The 16,052-nt window shown below is 47.8% G+C and overlaps 1 protein-coding gene and 1 long non-coding RNA gene across 8 annotated transcripts in view; one reads left to right on the top strand and one right to left on the bottom strand.

The window, feature by feature from the left end:
• The window catches only part of LOC134352873 (uncharacterized), a 73,613-nt gene extending 71,936 nt beyond the window's left edge, over window positions 1–1,677 (top strand). The window contains exon 5 of the long non-coding RNA XR_010019490.1: window positions 1,075–1,677. This is a non-coding gene — a long non-coding RNA (uncharacterized LOC134352873). The remainder of the gene's footprint in view (window positions 1–1,074) is intronic.
• LOC134352871 (tubulin polyglutamylase ttll6-like) overlaps window positions 1–16,052 on the bottom strand; it is a 137,051-nt gene that overhangs the window by 69,959 nt on the left and 51,040 nt on the right. For 6 of the 7 annotated variants that reach the window (XR_010019488.1, XM_063060416.1, XM_063060415.1 and 3 more), the window contains exons 2-4: window positions 15,778–15,818; window positions 8,401–8,519; window positions 5,100–5,230 (exon numbers count right to left, since the gene is read on the bottom strand). Coding sequence is in view for 6 of the 7 variants with exons in the window: in XM_063060416.1 (XP_062916486.1) it covers window positions 5,100–5,230; window positions 8,401–8,421 (152 nt within the window). In the remaining variant the exon portion in view is untranslated. The remainder of the gene's footprint in view (window positions 1–5,099; window positions 5,231–8,400; window positions 8,520–15,777; window positions 15,819–16,052) is intronic. The other variant, XM_063060420.1, reaches the window with a different exon arrangement.

Here is a 16,052-nt window from a genome sequence, read left to right as displayed (position 1 = left end):
GCAGGCGGTGACTAGTGGGGTACCGCAAGGCTCGGTGCTGGGATTGCAGCTATTTACAACATACATTAATGATTTAGATGAAGGGATTAAAAGTAACATTAGCAAATTTGCAGATGACATAAAGCTGGGTGGCAGTGTGAAATGTGTGGAGGATGTTGAGATAATGCAGGATGACTTGGACAGGTTGGGTGAGTGGGCAGATGCAGTTTAATGTGGACAAATGTGAGGTTATCCACTTTGGTGGCAAGAACAGGAAGGCAGATTACTATTTGAATGGTGTCAAGTTAGGAAAAGGGGAAGTACAACGAGATCTTGGTGTCCTTGTTCATCAGTCACTGAAAGTAAGCATGCAGGTACAGCAGGCAGTGAAGAAAGCTAATGGCATGTTGGCCTTCCTAACAAGGGGAGTTGAGTATAGGAGCAAAGAAGTCCTTCTGCAGTTGTACAGGGCCCTGGTGAGACCACACCTGGAGTATTGTGTACAGTTTTGGTCTCCAAATTTGAGGAAGTACATCCTTGCTATTGAGGGAATGCAGCGGAGGTTCACGAGGTTAATTCCTGGGATGCTGGGACTGTCATATGTTGAAAGATTGGAGCAACTGGGCTTGTATACACTGGAATTTAGAAGGAGAGGGGATCTGATTGAAACATTTCAGATTATTAAGGGATTGGACATGCTAGAGGCAGGAAACATGTTTCCGATGTTGGGGCAGTCCAGAACCAGGGGCCACAATTTGAGAATAAGGGGTAGGCCATTTAGAACGGAGTTGACGAAGAACTTTTTCACCCAGAGAGTTGTGGATCTGTGGACTGCTCTGCCTCAGAAGGCAGTGGAGGCCAATTGTCTGGATGCTTTCAAGAAAGAGTTAGATAGAGCTCTTAATGATAGCGGAGTCAAGGGATATGGGGAGAAGGCAGGAATGGAGTACTGATTGTGGATGATCAGCCATGATCACAGTGAATGGCGGTGCTGGCTCGAAGTGCCGAATAGCCTACTCCTGCACCTATTGTCCATTGTCTATAGCCCAAACTTGTCCAACCTTTATAAACTTTCCTCATCCTCTTGCACTCCAGATAAAATAACCCAATTGCAGAGGAGAAGATGACGGCGTGACACAGCGTGCAGCGGCCACTCCGGTGATGAATGTCTGTTATCTGTCAAGTAGGGTGCCGTGCACATTTCTGATTTGATGGAGGCAGACGTGAGAGCACGGAGGAACATCTGGTGAAACTTCTGAAATGCCTGTTACACTGCCTCTGCTTCTGTGTGATCCGAAATCTCCGGAGGGGAAGGCCCCGAATCCTCGGCTTTGCTCGTTGCTTGGCGGGCGGGGCGGGGTCGAAGCGCTCGGCAGAGATGGTGCTCGGTGTCAGAGGGCTGGTCAGAGGCTCGAAGTTTTCGGACGGACTCAGAGTCGGCTGTGGTCGGGTGCTTCCAGGATGCTGCATCGGCAAGTTTGCAACGCTGGAGGCTCATGGTAGGGAGAGTCTCTCCCTTCTACTGTCTGCGTGAGATGTTGGGGCTATCGGGACTTTGAGACTTTTTTTTAACCGTGCCCATGGTCTGCTCTTTATCAAATTACGGTATTCCTTTGCACTGTTGTAACTTTATGTTATAATTATGTGGTTTGTGTCCCTTTTAGTCTTGGTCTGTCCTGTGTTTCTGTGATATTATACTGGAGGAACATTGAATCATTTCTTAATGCATGTATTTCTAAATGACAATAAACGTGGACTGAATGTCCTCATAATCTAATCTTGTCCAACGTTTATAAACTTCCCTCGGCCTCCTGCACTCCCAAGAAAAAAATCCCAATCTTGTCCAACCTCAATGTAGAGACAAAAGAGATTTATACTCTCTCAGTCAGGCAGCATCCTGGCCAACCTTTTCTGCATCCTCTCTCAAGTGAGTCTCAGACCAAAGGGCACAGCCTCAAAATAGAGAGACGTCCATTTTCAACGGATACAAGAAAGAATTTCTCAGCTAGTCTTGTAGGGATTCCCATTCTGTGGTCGATGGATCCCTTGGTTAACGGTAGGGGTCAATGGCATAAAACAGGTTGGTAACTCCTGAGCTACAGCTAGAGTGGTGAATCAGCGGAGTTTGTTGCCACAGACAGCTGTGGAGGCCAAGCCCCTGTCTATGGTCTAGTTACCCGTCCTCAAAATCCAACCAAATGTCCCCACGCCTGTGTAAGTCAGTCCCTGGACCACTTTCTCCCCTAGAGGAGAATCGTGGGAGAGTTCAAGACCTCAAAGTACAAGACGTCCCCTTAGAACAGAGATGAGGAGGGATTTCTTTAGCCAGAAGGTGGTGAACATGTGGAATTCATTGCCACAGATGACTGTGGAGGACAAACCACTGGTGGAGGCTGATAAGTTCTTGATTAGTCAGAGTGTCAAAGGTTATAGGGAGAAGGCTGGAGAGTGGGTTTGGGAGGGATAATAGATCAGCCATGATGGAATGCGGAGCAGACTCGATGAGCCAAATGGCCTAATTCTGCACCTGTGTCTTATGGTCCTGCAGTCTTAGCCTCCATATCCTTCCTGCAATAGGGTGACCAGACTGCAACAATACTCCAAATGGAGACTGACTGAAGCTTTATACAGCTGTGAAATGTCGTCTTTACTCGGGTACTGAGTGTACAACCAAGAAGGCAAAGACTTCTGTACACCCTCTTGACCACCCTACCTATCTGCATGGCCATTTGCAGGGAGTTATGAACTTGGACCCCTAGCTTTCCTTTCTACATCAAAGATCCATTCCCTCTGTACCTTGTTCAGCTCTCCTTCACTCACTGCTTTTAGTCAGGAGACATGGCTGAAATATATTTGCTGCTGATTGCAGAGACTTATTTTAAATTAACTCTCTTTTGTTGCTGTCAATTTAACTGGAGGCCACAAGTCCCACCGGGCCATCTCTTTGCCCAACAAGTCTCACCACGCCATCCCTTTGCCTAACAAGTCCCACCACACCATCTCTTTGCCCAACAAGACCCACCACGCCATCCCTTTGCCTATCAAGTCCCACCACGCCATCTCTTTGCCCAACAAGTCCCACCATGCCATCCCTTTGCCTAACAAGTCCCATCACGCCATCTCTTTGCCCAACAAGTCCCACTACACCATCTCTTTGCCGAACAAGTCCCACCATGCCATCTCTTTGCCTAACAAGTCCCACCTTGCCAAACAAGTCCCACCTTGCCATCTCTTTTCCTAATTTGTTGACTATTGAATGAGCACTTGCCTTTGACACCATAATTTTTTAAGCAGGTGAGGGATGCAGTCATTATAACAATCATGTGGGTACTTTTGCCTTTGGGCAATGATGGGAGATTGGTCAGCTATATCTTATACGCTGCATCCACATCACTGGAGAGCTGTATGATACAGATGTGAGAGGGGAGGGGAGGCAGCAGTGGAGGGAGGAGTGGGAGACAGGACTCAGAGGGGGGAGTGGGAGGGGTGTTGGGGGGAGTGAAAGGGGGGATTGGGAGGTGTGTGTTGGAGGGCATGCATGGGGGATTGGGAGCGGGGGAGTGCAAGAGCAGAGTGGCAGGGGAGTGGGGGGAGTATTGGGAGAGAGAGTGGGTATGAGTGGGAAGAGGAAGCAACAGAGGAAGTGACAGGGAGAGTGGGAGGGGGTGAGGGTGGGTACATGGGAGGAGAGACTGGTAATGGTCATTTAATATCTCTTTCCATTAGGTGTTAACTTAATGGACCCTTGCAACTTGGGTGTATGTTCAACAAAGATTGCTAAGATGAGATATGTTGAGGTTTTTTTTAAAACGTATCTCAACTTCAGACCAATGTGCATTAATGGAAGAGTTTACAGAGAGTCCATACCAGGCAAAATCTTCCCCACCATTGAGTACACTTAACTGCCACAAGAAAACAGCATCCAACATCCACACCCATGCTCTCAGCTCATTGGACAAAGAGGTCTAAGCAGACTGGGGTCCCACACCATCAGGTTCAGGAACAGTAATTACCCCTCAACCATCAGCATGGATACCTTCACTCACCTCCACCCTCAACTCATTCTACAACCCTATGGACTCTTTTTCAAGAACTCTGCAACTTGGCACAATCCGTCTTCTTTTGCACACTGGTTGTTTGTCAGCCTTTGTTATTTATAATCTTTCACAAATTCTATTGTACTTGCAAGAAAACAAATTTCAAGGTCATATCATATATGTACCTTGATAATAAATTTACTTTGAACTTTAACCTTTGATGTAATAGAGATGGGAAAGTGGTGCTAAGTGTCATTGACGCAGTTCAAAGTACATTTATTATCAAAGTAGGTATACGACATCCAATCCTGAGAATCGTCTCCTTACAGGCAGCCACAGAACAACGAAACATAAAAGAACCCATTAAAAAAGTGAAGACTGCCAGACACCCAATGGGCAGAAACAAAATTAAATCGTGCCAACAATAAAAGTAAGCAAATAACTTTCAGAACTGAAGTTGACAGAAGTGAGTGCACTGACACGAAGCCAGTCGTCACTGCAGCCAGTCCAGGAGCCTGTTCGTTGCAGGCCACAGCCTCAGTTCAGCGCACTGCTCAGTAAACCTTGCCGAGCAGCGAGCTGAATACCAGCCCGTTCGTCACCTCCTGACCTTTTCAATCTGGCCCGGCACTTAAATCGTCCAAATCTCAGGTCGTTCCTCGCTCTCGGGACCCGGGCTCTGCCGGTTCGATGCACTCTCGGCTCTGTGCCTGAGACCACATATCACTGTATGTTTCCATGTACTGTACATGTGACAAGTAAGGCTAATCTTTAATCTTTACACACACACACACACACACTTTATGGTTCAGAGAGACCATACAGATTTTGGTTCACAATGTTGTCGCTTGCTTCTACTGTTTGCATGATTTGTGCTTTTTCCCTTTCTCCGCGCATCGGGTGTTGGCCTTTAGTTTTAATTGGGTTCTTTTGGATTTCTTCCTTTGCAACTGCTGACAAGCAAGGAGATCTCAGGGTTGTATAATTTACACATTCTTTGATAATAAATGTACTTTGAAAGTTTGAAACACACACACGCATGAACAGAGCCCCACTCCATTTCGAGGTGGTCTTTAAACTTACTCAGATGGTAAACGCCAGCTTTTTGGGAAGATGTTGTAATCTTCTGGGTATTGCCTTAGCATGCGATTTAAGTTCATGACCAGCAAATCCTTCATACAGATTTCGTGCATCCCAAGAAAGTAATTCATTTTCTGTGTGAGGAAAAGAATTATCAATCCATGCAGACGGTATACCAGTATGACGTGGCATACGTTCAGTGACCATTTTACTAGGTGCTCCTGCTCCTTAATATAAAATACCTCATCAGCCAACCATGTGGCAGAAACTCAATGCATAAAAACATGCAGACATGGTCAAGAAGTTCAGTCATTGTTCAGACCAAACATCAGAATAGAGGGGGAAGAATTTGTGATCTAAGTGACTTTGACCATGGAATGATTGCCGGTGACAGACAGGGTGGTTTGAGTATGTCAGAAACTGCTGACCTCCTGTGATTTTCATGCACATACCAAGAATCAGTGAAAAGCTTGTCTTGCCTACTGTTCACACAGATCAGTACAATGAGGCAGAACAGGGTAAAATAATCAAAGTACAGAATAAAGTGTAAAAGCTGCCCAGAAAATGCAGCACAGGTAAATGACAAAATGCAAGATCATAATGAGGTAGAGTACTCTGCAAAAGTCTTAGGAGCATATCTAAATACCAGGGGTGCACAGTACTGTACTGATTTTATGTATTGCACTGTACTGCTGCCACAAAAAAAATCTAATTTCATGACATGTGTGAGTGATGATAAACCTGATTCTGATACGGGTGTCTATTGCGGACTGAGTGGGAAGTGGGGCAGGGAGAGAGGAATGAATCATGGTTGGGAAAAGGGAAAGGGAGGGGGAGGCACCAGAGAGACATTCTGTAATGATTAATAAACCAATTTTTGGAATCAAGTGACCTTGCCTGGTGTCTCAGGGCTGGGTGTGTCTGCACCCCCCCACCCCTGGCACTCCTTCTCTGCCACCTGTCCCACACCCCTCCTGGGGTGCTCCACCCTCGCCATTCCCAAAATCCTTTGTTCCCGCCGGAGTTACAAACTCGCTCTCTGCTCCACGATGACAAATACAGTACTGTGTGCACATCATAACCATTATGTCGTATGACGTGGGCAATCATGGTCTCCTGACCGTGATTGTTCTCAGCAAATGTTATCTACAGAAGCGGTCTGCCATCGCCTTCTTCTGGGTATTGTCTTTACACGATGGTAGGGATGGATTCTCAATATTCCTGGATTTCAGTGCTTTAAAAGGGATAGAGAGGGGGGAAAGGGGAGGAGGGGTGGCAGTACTGGTCACGGATACTATTACAGCTACAGAAAGGGTGTGTAATGTAGCAGGATCCTCTTTTGAGTCAGTATGGGTGGAAGTCAGGAACAGGAAGGGAGTAGTTACTCTATTGGGAGTATTCTATAGGCACACTGGTATCAGCAGAAATACCGAGGAGCAGATTGGGAGGCAGATTTTGGAAAGGTGCAAAAATAACAGGGTTGTTGTCATGGGTGACTTTAACTTCCCTAATATTGATTGGCACCTGATTAGTTCCAATGGTTTAGACGGGGCAGAGTTTGTTAAGTGTGTCCAGCATGGATTCCCGTCACAATATGTTGACAGGCCGACTAGGGGGAATGCCATACTAGATCTAGTATGAGGTAACGAACCAGGTCAGGTCACAGATCTCTCAGTGGGTGAGCATCTGGAGGACAGTGACCACCGCACCCTGGCCTTTGACATTATCATGGAAAAGGATAGAATCAGAGAGGACAGGAAAACTTTTAATTGGGAAGGGCAAATTATGAGGCTATAAGGCTAGAACTTGCGGGTGTGAATTGGGATGATGATTTTGCAGGGAAATGTATTATGGACATGTGGTCGATGTTTAGGGATCTCTTGCTGGATGTTAGGGATAAATTTGTCCCGGTGAGGAAGATAAAGAATGATCGGCTGAAGGAACCATGGGTGACAAGTGAGGTGGAAAAACTAGTCAGGTGGAAGAAGGCAGCATACATGGTCTAGGAAGCAAGGATCAGATGGGTCTATTGAGGAATATAGAGTAGCAAGAAAGGAGCTTAAGAAGGGGCTGAGGAGAGCAAGAAGGGAGCATGAGAAGGCCTTGGCGAGTAGGGTAAAGGAAAACACAGGCATTCTTCAATTATGTGAAGAACAAAATGATGACAGAAATGAAGGTAGGACCGATTAGAGATAAAGGTGGGAAGATGTGCCTGGAGGTTGTGGAAGTGAGCGAGGTCCTCAATGAATACTTCTCTTCGGTATTCACCAATGAGAGGGAACTTGGTGAAGGTGGGGACAATATGAGTTGCCTCACAGGTAGATAGGGTAGTTAAGAAAGCTTATGGGGTGTTAGCTTTCATAAGTTGAGGGACAGAGTTTAAGAGTTGCGAGGTAATGATGCAGCTCTATAAAACTGGTTAGGCCACACTTGGAGTACCATGTCCAGTTCTGGTCGCCTCACTTCAGGAAGGATGTGGAAGCATTGGAAAGGGTACAGAGGAGATTTAACAGGATGGGGCCTGGTTTAGAGAGTATGGATTATGATCAGAGATTAAGGGAGATAGGGCTTTACTCTTTGGAGAGAAGGAGGATGAGTGGAGACATGATAGAGGTATACAAGGTATTAAGAGGAATAGATAGAGTGGACAGTCAGCGCCTCTTCCCCAGGGCACCACTGCTCAGTACAAGAGGACATGGTTTTAAGGTAAGGGGTGTGAAGTTCAAGGGGGATATTAGAGGAAGGTTTTTTATTCAGAGGGTGGTTGGTGCGTGGAATGCACTGCTTGAATCAGTAGTGAAGGCAGATACACTGGTGAAATTTAAGAGACTGCTAGACAGGTATATGGAGGAATTTAAGGTGGTGGGGTTATATGGGAGGAAGGGTTTAAGGGTCAGCACAACATTGTGGGCCGAAGGGCCTGTACTGTGCTGTACTATTCTCTGTTCTATGGTTAACCCCTTCCCCACCAAACCATTGTCAATACTCTTCAGAGATTGTCTGCCTGACGTCAGTGGTTATATCACCAGGACTTCTGATCTGCACTGGCTGCTCATACGGCCATCCACCAGCTGCCCCCATGGCTTCACGTGACCTGATCAGTGGGCCGGCGGGGGGGGGGGTCTAACCAGGTGCTACACCTTGCCCAAGGCTGACATGCAGGCTAGTGGAGGGAAGGAATGCCTTGTAACTACAGCATCAACATCATGAAATTTAAAAGCTGAGTGGAGTTTCACAATGGTGCAGGTTCTTGGGGTGGGGGCGGAATGGGAGCTTCTCATTGGCTCTTCCATGGGTCAATTACCTGGTACCGCTTTAGTGACATGGCTTTATCCCATGACACGAAATTGTCCGACCAGTACAATGTCCATTGCTCCTCTTCGCCGACCTCTTTCAACCCAAAGATTGTGGCTGCACGGTGAACTGCGAAAGAAACAATGCCAGTTCAGTCTGTGATTGTAGACTGGAGACCAATAGATTGCCGCCGTCGCAGGAGGAAGGAAGGAAGGTTGGGGACTGGAGAATGGAGAAACACCGGAGCAACAAATGCAGGAATGGGGAGGGTCTTCATAAACACGAGAGGCTCTGCAGAAGCTGGAAACCCAGAACAACACATGCAAACTGTCGGAGGAACACAGCAGGTCAGGCAGCATCTAAGGTATTGAATACACAGTCGATGTTTCAAGCCAAGAACCCTTTTCAGTCCTCATGTAGGGTGCAGGTGAATCCAAGAGATTCTTACTCTCCAGACACTATTTTTCAGATTTCCTGCAAACTGCAAACTCACATTTCAAGGACATTTTACAACTCAAGTTCCCTGCTTTTCTTTAATACACAAATTGTATTCTTTTGCACAATGGTTGTTTGGCAATCTGTGTTTACGTGGAGTTTTTATTGTAAATTCCATTGTAGACAGCACGGCAGCGCCTCTACTTCCTTGAGAGCCTGTGGAGATTCAGCGTGACCTCTAAAACTTTGTCAAACTTCGATAGATGTGTGGTGGAGAGTATATTGACAGGCTGCACCACAGCCTGGTAGGGAAACACCAATGCCCTTGAATGGAAAATCCTACAAAAAGTAGTGGATGCTGCCCACTCCATCACAGGTAAAGCATATCTACATGAAACATTGTCACAGGAAATTAGCATCCATCATCCGACTCCCTCCCTCATTGCTGCCAACAGGAAGGAGGTACAGAAGCCTCAGGACCCATACCACCAGGTTCAGGAACAGTTATTACCCCTCAACTATCAGGAAGGAGGTACAGAAGCCTCAGAACCCACACCACCAGGTTCAGGAACAGTTATTACCCCTCAACCATCAGGAAGGAGGTACAGGAGCCTCAGGACCCACACCACCAGGTTCAGGAACAGTTATTACCCCTCAACCATCAGGAAAGAGGTACAGGAGCCTCAGGACTCACACCACCAGGTTCAGGAACAGTTATTACCCCTCAACCATCAGGAAGGAGGTACAGGAGCCTCAGGACTCACACCACCAGGTTCAGGAACAGTTATTACCCCTCAACCATCAGGAAGGTGGTACAGGCTCTTGAACCAAAGGGGTTAACTTCACTCAACTTCACTTGCTCCGCCACTGAAATGTTCCCGCAACTTGTGGACTCACTTTTAAGGAATCTTCATCTCATGTTCTCGATATTTATTGCTTATTTATTGTTCCTTTCTTTTCGGATTTGCACAGCTTGTTGCCTTTTGCACTCTGGCTGACCCCCAAGTTGTCGTGGTCTTTCACTGATTCTGTTAAGGTTTTTATTCCATAGATTTATTGAAAATGAATCTCAGGGTTGTAGATGGAAACGCATACCTACTTTGATAATAAATTTTACTTTGACTTTGTGGACACCATGATTGATTAACTAATCACCTACTTAATGTGAACATTTTGAATAGAGTCAGGCAGATTGACAGAATCACATAATTACAATGGTAGCACGTCCCAACCAGCAGAACCCTTTCTGTTACAGGGTTGACGCATGGCACCCTGAATATACAACTAAACAGAGGTTTAAGTGATGAAACAGATCTGTCCTGAACTGGGCCTTAAGAGGCAGGGATATATCTTTCACAAAGTGCCGATACCGATCTGATGCCTTCCCCCTATGTAGTTTCAGCTGGGCAGAGTCAGGATGTCCCACACACAATGGTCGGTTTCATGAATCACAAAGTATTAGTGAGTTCTAATGAAGGGTCTCGGACTGAAACTTACTTTACCTTCTGCAATGAAGGTCCTCCGTCTCTGATGATCTTCAGGACTCCCTTCATCACGTCGGTGGCTTCTCTCCGTTTTCACTACTGTCAGCCATGCAAGCCCCGGGTGGAGACTCAGGAGTATCATCAGCATTCAGGCGTAGAAGGAATCTTCACTACTGTTTCCATAACAATTCTGAGCTGAACCCCCGAATCCGGAGGACTGCTGGACCACTCTTAGTTTGACCTCTACCCTTTGACCTGTTCGGCGTGGGCGATCCTACCAAGAGCCAAAGCACAAAGCCCCGACCCCAGCCAGCAGAGCTCTCTGGGTCATTGAGGTATGCAAGCCTTCAAACCACAACAAGGCTGTGGACCTCTTGGAGGTCAGCCCGTAATGTTGGCTCTTTATCCAGCTCTCTAATCTCCTGAGTTGCTCCATTTTGCTTGTGTTACTCTGGATTTCCAGCATTTGTCAGTTGCAAATTAAGCTGCTTCATCATTATGTGCCGTGTCATATGACGTCACCATTATGCACCGTGTCGTGTGATGTGGGCAATCGCATTCTTTCCATGACCATGATTGTTCTTGGCAAAATTTTCTACAGAAGTGGTTTGTCACTGCCACCTTCTGAGCAGTGTCTTTACAAGATGTGTGACCCCCAGCCATTTTCAATACTCTTCAGAGATTGTCTGACTGGCATCAGTGGTGGCATAACCTGGATTTGTGATCTGCACTGGCTGCTCATACAACCATCCACCACCTGCTCCCTTAGCTTCACATAGCCCAGACTGGGGGGCTAGGCAGGTGGCAGGTACTACACCTTGCCCAAGGGTGACCTGCCAACTGTCGATGGGACATCAACCATCTCGACTTCAACATTCCTCTCCATTTCCAACCTCACTCCTTCTCAACACTCCGCTCTGCACTGCCTCCGCACTAATCCTAATCTCACCATCAAACCTGCAGATTAGGGAGGTGCTGTAGTAGTCTGGCGAACTGACCTCTACCTTGCTGAGCCCCAGCGCCAGCTCTCAGACACCTCCTCTTACTTACCCCTGGAACAGGACCCCACTAAGGAGCACCAGGCCATTGTCCTCCACACCATCACCAACCATATTGACTCTGGGGATCTCCAACCCACCTCCACCAACCTCATTGTTCCCTCAACCTGCACCTCCCATTTCTACCTCCTACCCAAGATCCACAAACCTACTTGTCCAGGTAAACCCATCACTCGCTCTTGATCTTTTCAATGACTTCAAGTTCCCTAGCCCTGGTCGTCTCATTTTCACTACGGATGTCCAGTCCCTACACACCTCCAGCCCCCATCAGCCTTAAAGCTCTCTGCTTCTTTCTGGACACCAGACCCAACCTGTTCCCCTCCACCACCACTCTCCTCCCTCTGGCAGAACTGTTCCTCACCCTCAACAAATTCTCCTCTGGCTCCTCCCACGTCCTTCAAACTAAAAGGTGAATCCACGAGCACTCGCGGGGGTCCCAGCTATGCCTGCTTTTTCATCGGCTACGTGGAACAGTCTATGTTCCAAGCCCACACTGGTATCATGCCCCAACTCTTCCTACACTACATCAATAACTGCATTAGTGCTGCTTCCTGCACCAGTGCTGAACTCGTCCACTTCATCAACTTTGCCTACAACTTCCACGCTGCCCTCAAATTTACCTGGTCCATTTCCAACACTTCCCTTCTCTTTCGTGATCTCTCTGTCTCTATCTCTGCAGAAAGTTTATCTACTGATATCTTTTGTAAACCTACTCATTTTCACAGCTACCTGAAATATACCTCTTCCCAGTCTGTCACTTGTAAAAATGACATCCCCTTCTCTCAGTTCCTCTGGCTCTGCCATATCAGCTTTCAGAATGAGGCTTTTCATTCCAGAACGAAGGAGATGTCCTCCTTCTTCAACGAAAGGAGCTTCCCTTCCTCCAACATCAAAGCTGCCCTCACCTCTCTTCCATTTCACGAATGTCTGCTCTCACCCCATCCTCATGCCACCCCTGCAGGGAGAGATTTCCTCTTGTCCTCACCTACCACCCCACCAGCCTCCGCGTCCAGCACATAATTCTCTGCAACTTCCGCCATCTCCAACGGGATCCCACCACCAAGCACATCTTCCCCTTCTCCCCACTTTCCACTTTCAGCAGGGATCGAATCCTACACGGCTCTCTTGTCCATTTGTCCCTCCCCACTGATCTCCCTCCTGGCACTTACAAGTGCCACCCTTGCCCCCACACTCTCCATCACTACCATTCAGGGCCCAAACAGTCCTTCCAGGTGAGGCCACACTTCACCTGTGAGTCTGTTGGGGTCGACTGCCTGTTGCTCCAGGTGTGGCCTCCTGTATATCAGTGAGACCCAATGTGGACTGGGAGACCGCTTCGCCGAGCAATAAACACTACATCTGGATCTCCCGATGGCTACCAATTTCAATTCTATTTCCCATTTCCATTCAGAAATGTCAGTCACGGCCTTCTCTACTGCCACGATGTGGCCACATTTAGGTTGCAGGAGCAACACCTTATATTCCCTCTGGGTAGCCTCCAACCTGATAGAATGAACATAGATTTCTCGAACTTCTGCAAATTTCCCGCCCCCCAACACCCTTCCCCTTCACCGTTTCCCATCCCCCTTTCTCTCTCTCACCTCATCCCCTTACCTCCCTCAGATGCTCCTCTCCCTTCCCTTTCTTCCATGGCCTTCTGTCCTCTCCTATCAAATTCCCCCTTCTCCAGCCCTTTATCTCTTTCACCAATCGACCTCCCAGCTCTTTACTTCACCCCACCCCTTCTATCACCTATCACCTGCCACCTTGTACTACTTCTTCTCCTCCCGCCACCTCTGACTTCTCATCTCATTTCTAGTCCTGATGAAGGCCCTCGGCCCGAAACGTCGACTGTTTTAGTTGTTCCTCTCCGCGGCTCATGGCGCATTGGGCGGTAACCTTGCCGTTTCGTTCACATCTGTCTGTTTTTTTACCAGGCCGAGTCGCCAGCTTGACGCTCAACCCAGCACGGATGGAAGGCGTGCAAGGAGCCGGCCGGACTCGAACCGCCACTCGGCTCGAAGTCCGGTGCAGATGCCACCACACCACCGGCCGGCATAGATGGCTGCCTGACTGCTGAGTTCCTCTAGCATTTAGTGAATGCCGCAGAGATTACTATGGCCAGACTTTGTACTCCTCACGCTGAAATGGCACCCTTCCCCGGCACTGTGGCAACGTTTTCAGATGTTTACAGTAAAATCTGTCTTTTATTTATAGAATAACCTTGTTTACTCCTCCGTCGCTCAATGCAACAGCTTCCCCAGTCTCTCTCCCTGCAGCTGAAGCCCTCGAACAAATCTCCTGTGCACCAACTCTGGGGTCTTGGCATTCATCTCCTAGTGCAGGCTCAGGTGAGGAGGCAAGAACGTTGGCGAATGAGGATGATGCAACCTTCCAACCCATCTTCTGGGGCAAATTCTGTGAAATTCTTGCCCTTGTTTCCTTCTCTAGCCGGGGAAGATCTGTCTCAGCTTGTCCTCCTTCCCCCCACCTCCCCCTCCTTCTTATCCTGGCCTCTTCTCCCTTCCTTTCCAGTCCTGACAAAGGGTCTCAGCCGGAAGTGGCAACTCTTTATTTCCCAACATAGATGCTCTCATCGTTCCCCCGGATGAATCACCCAATTGAGCATGGGGACAGGTTTATTTGTTCAGCCTAGACAGACACGGAATACACTATTCCCTATTCACATGAACACAAAATCTCCCATTATAACGGGTGCTGCGGTCCCCCGCTAACTTTAACACAAGAGATCCTGCTGACGCTGGAAATCCAGAGCAGCGCACACAAAATCCTGGAGGAGCTCAGCAGGTCAGGCAGTATCTGTGGAGAGGATTGAACAGTCGACGTTTTGGGCCAAGGCCCCTTCTCAGGTCTGGAAAGGAAAGCAGGGGGGTAAGGTGGTGTGGAGGGGAAAGGGTACAAACTGGAAGGTGATAGGTGAAGCCAGGTGTGTGTGTGTGTGGAGGGGGGGCGGAGGATGAAATAAAGAGCTGGGAGGTGATAGGTGGGAAAGGTAAAGGGCTGAAGAAGAAGGAATCTGATAGGAGAGGAGAGAGGGCCATGGGAGAAAAAGAAGGAAGAGGGAAACCAGGGGAAGGTGATAGGCAGGTGAAGTGGAGAAAAGATGCCAGAGTGAAGAATTGAAGAGGTAAGGGGGAGGGGAAAAATTACTGGAAGTTAGAGAAAACTAACTTCAGAGGTGCGGGGGAGATCTGATAGAGATGCATAAGATTATGAGAGGCATGGAGAGTGTAGACAGACAGTATCTTTTTCCCAGGGTTGAAACGTCTAATACCAAAGGGCATGCACTTAAAGTAAGAGTGGGTAGCTTCAAAGGGGATGTGAGGGTAAGTTTATTTTTCCCCACACAGAAGGTGGTGGGTCCCTGGAATGCACTGTCTCGGGTGGCGGTAGAGGCAGAAACATTAGGGATTTTTTTGGAGATGTTTAGATAGGCCCCTGACTGCGAGGTAAATAGAGGGATATGGACATTGGGTAGGCAGAGGAGACTGGCTTAATTGACCATTTCATTGGATCAGCACAACGCTGAGGGCCAAAAGGGCTTTAACAGTCTAAATGAAGCCTACGAACCAGGTCTAAAAGCAACACTTACTCCCCAAATTCAGCCTAATAACTAAGCCTAAGAATACGAATTGGCTCCATAAAGTTAGAGCACCTAGAATAGGATTACTCCCTGTTAACTTAATCCAGACTGGGTCACCTGCGCACCCTGATACGAAAGAGATCACCAGAAACTGCACAAAGTAGGGATGGCCTATCTCTTCTTTGAACTCACGTACTGTTCTATATCCTAAGTTCCAGGTCGATGCTGGAGGCTTCCCAGATGGGATACAAGATGCTTGCTTGTCCTCTACCCTGAAGGTGGCCTCGCCGAGGCTGTAGATTATCAACACCAGGCAATTATCTCCGCAGGTTTTGCGACAGCTCAGTATACACTTGGGTGGAGACACGTCTCTACCAAAGGAGGTGGAAGGCGTTCCTTCCCTTCGCTAGCCTGCAGGTCACCCTTGGGCAAGGTGTAACACCTGTTTAGCAGTGCCCCCCCACCCCACTCTCCCGCACCCCCCAAGCCTCGAATCAGGGTCAGGTGAAGCCATGGGAACAGGCATGAGCAACCGGCCTATATCACAAACTGTGCGGCCACTGACGGTCTCTGAAGGGTATTGATAATGGCTGGGATTTCACCCATCTTGTTAAGACGCTGCCCAGAAGGCGGCAATGGCAAACCACTTCTGTAGAGAAACTTGCCAAGGACAGTCATGGCCACAGAAAGACTGTGATCACCCACATTATCCAGGAAGGGCACGTAACGAATGAACAAACGGACATATACAACCAGAAATAGGATGCAGGTTACACGCGGAGTTGAAGGGAACTGCACATACTCACCACTGGATTGCTTGCAGTTGGAAAGATTAATCCATATTCATCTGAAATAAAAGATACAGAGAGACAGACACATCCACAAGAACACTGCCTCAAAGCAGAAAGGCAACAGTAGTTACTTAAGCCTCAAATCTTTCTTCATAAAATACCCCACATTTTTCCCACCGACAATGGCCAATGGCCTCCATACGATCAGTGTGGATCAGTGGAGTTAGCATGAAGAGCAAATAACTTCAGCAACTGACTGCAGCCGCCAATCTGAGTATGGACTGTACAGT

Source organism: Mobula hypostoma, chromosome 10, assembly GCF_963921235.1.
Source record: "Mobula hypostoma chromosome 10, sMobHyp1.1, whole genome shotgun sequence".
NCBI lineage: Eukaryota > Metazoa > Chordata > Chondrichthyes > Myliobatiformes > Myliobatidae > Mobula > Mobula hypostoma.
This window is presented reverse-complemented; position numbering and strand designations above follow the sequence as displayed.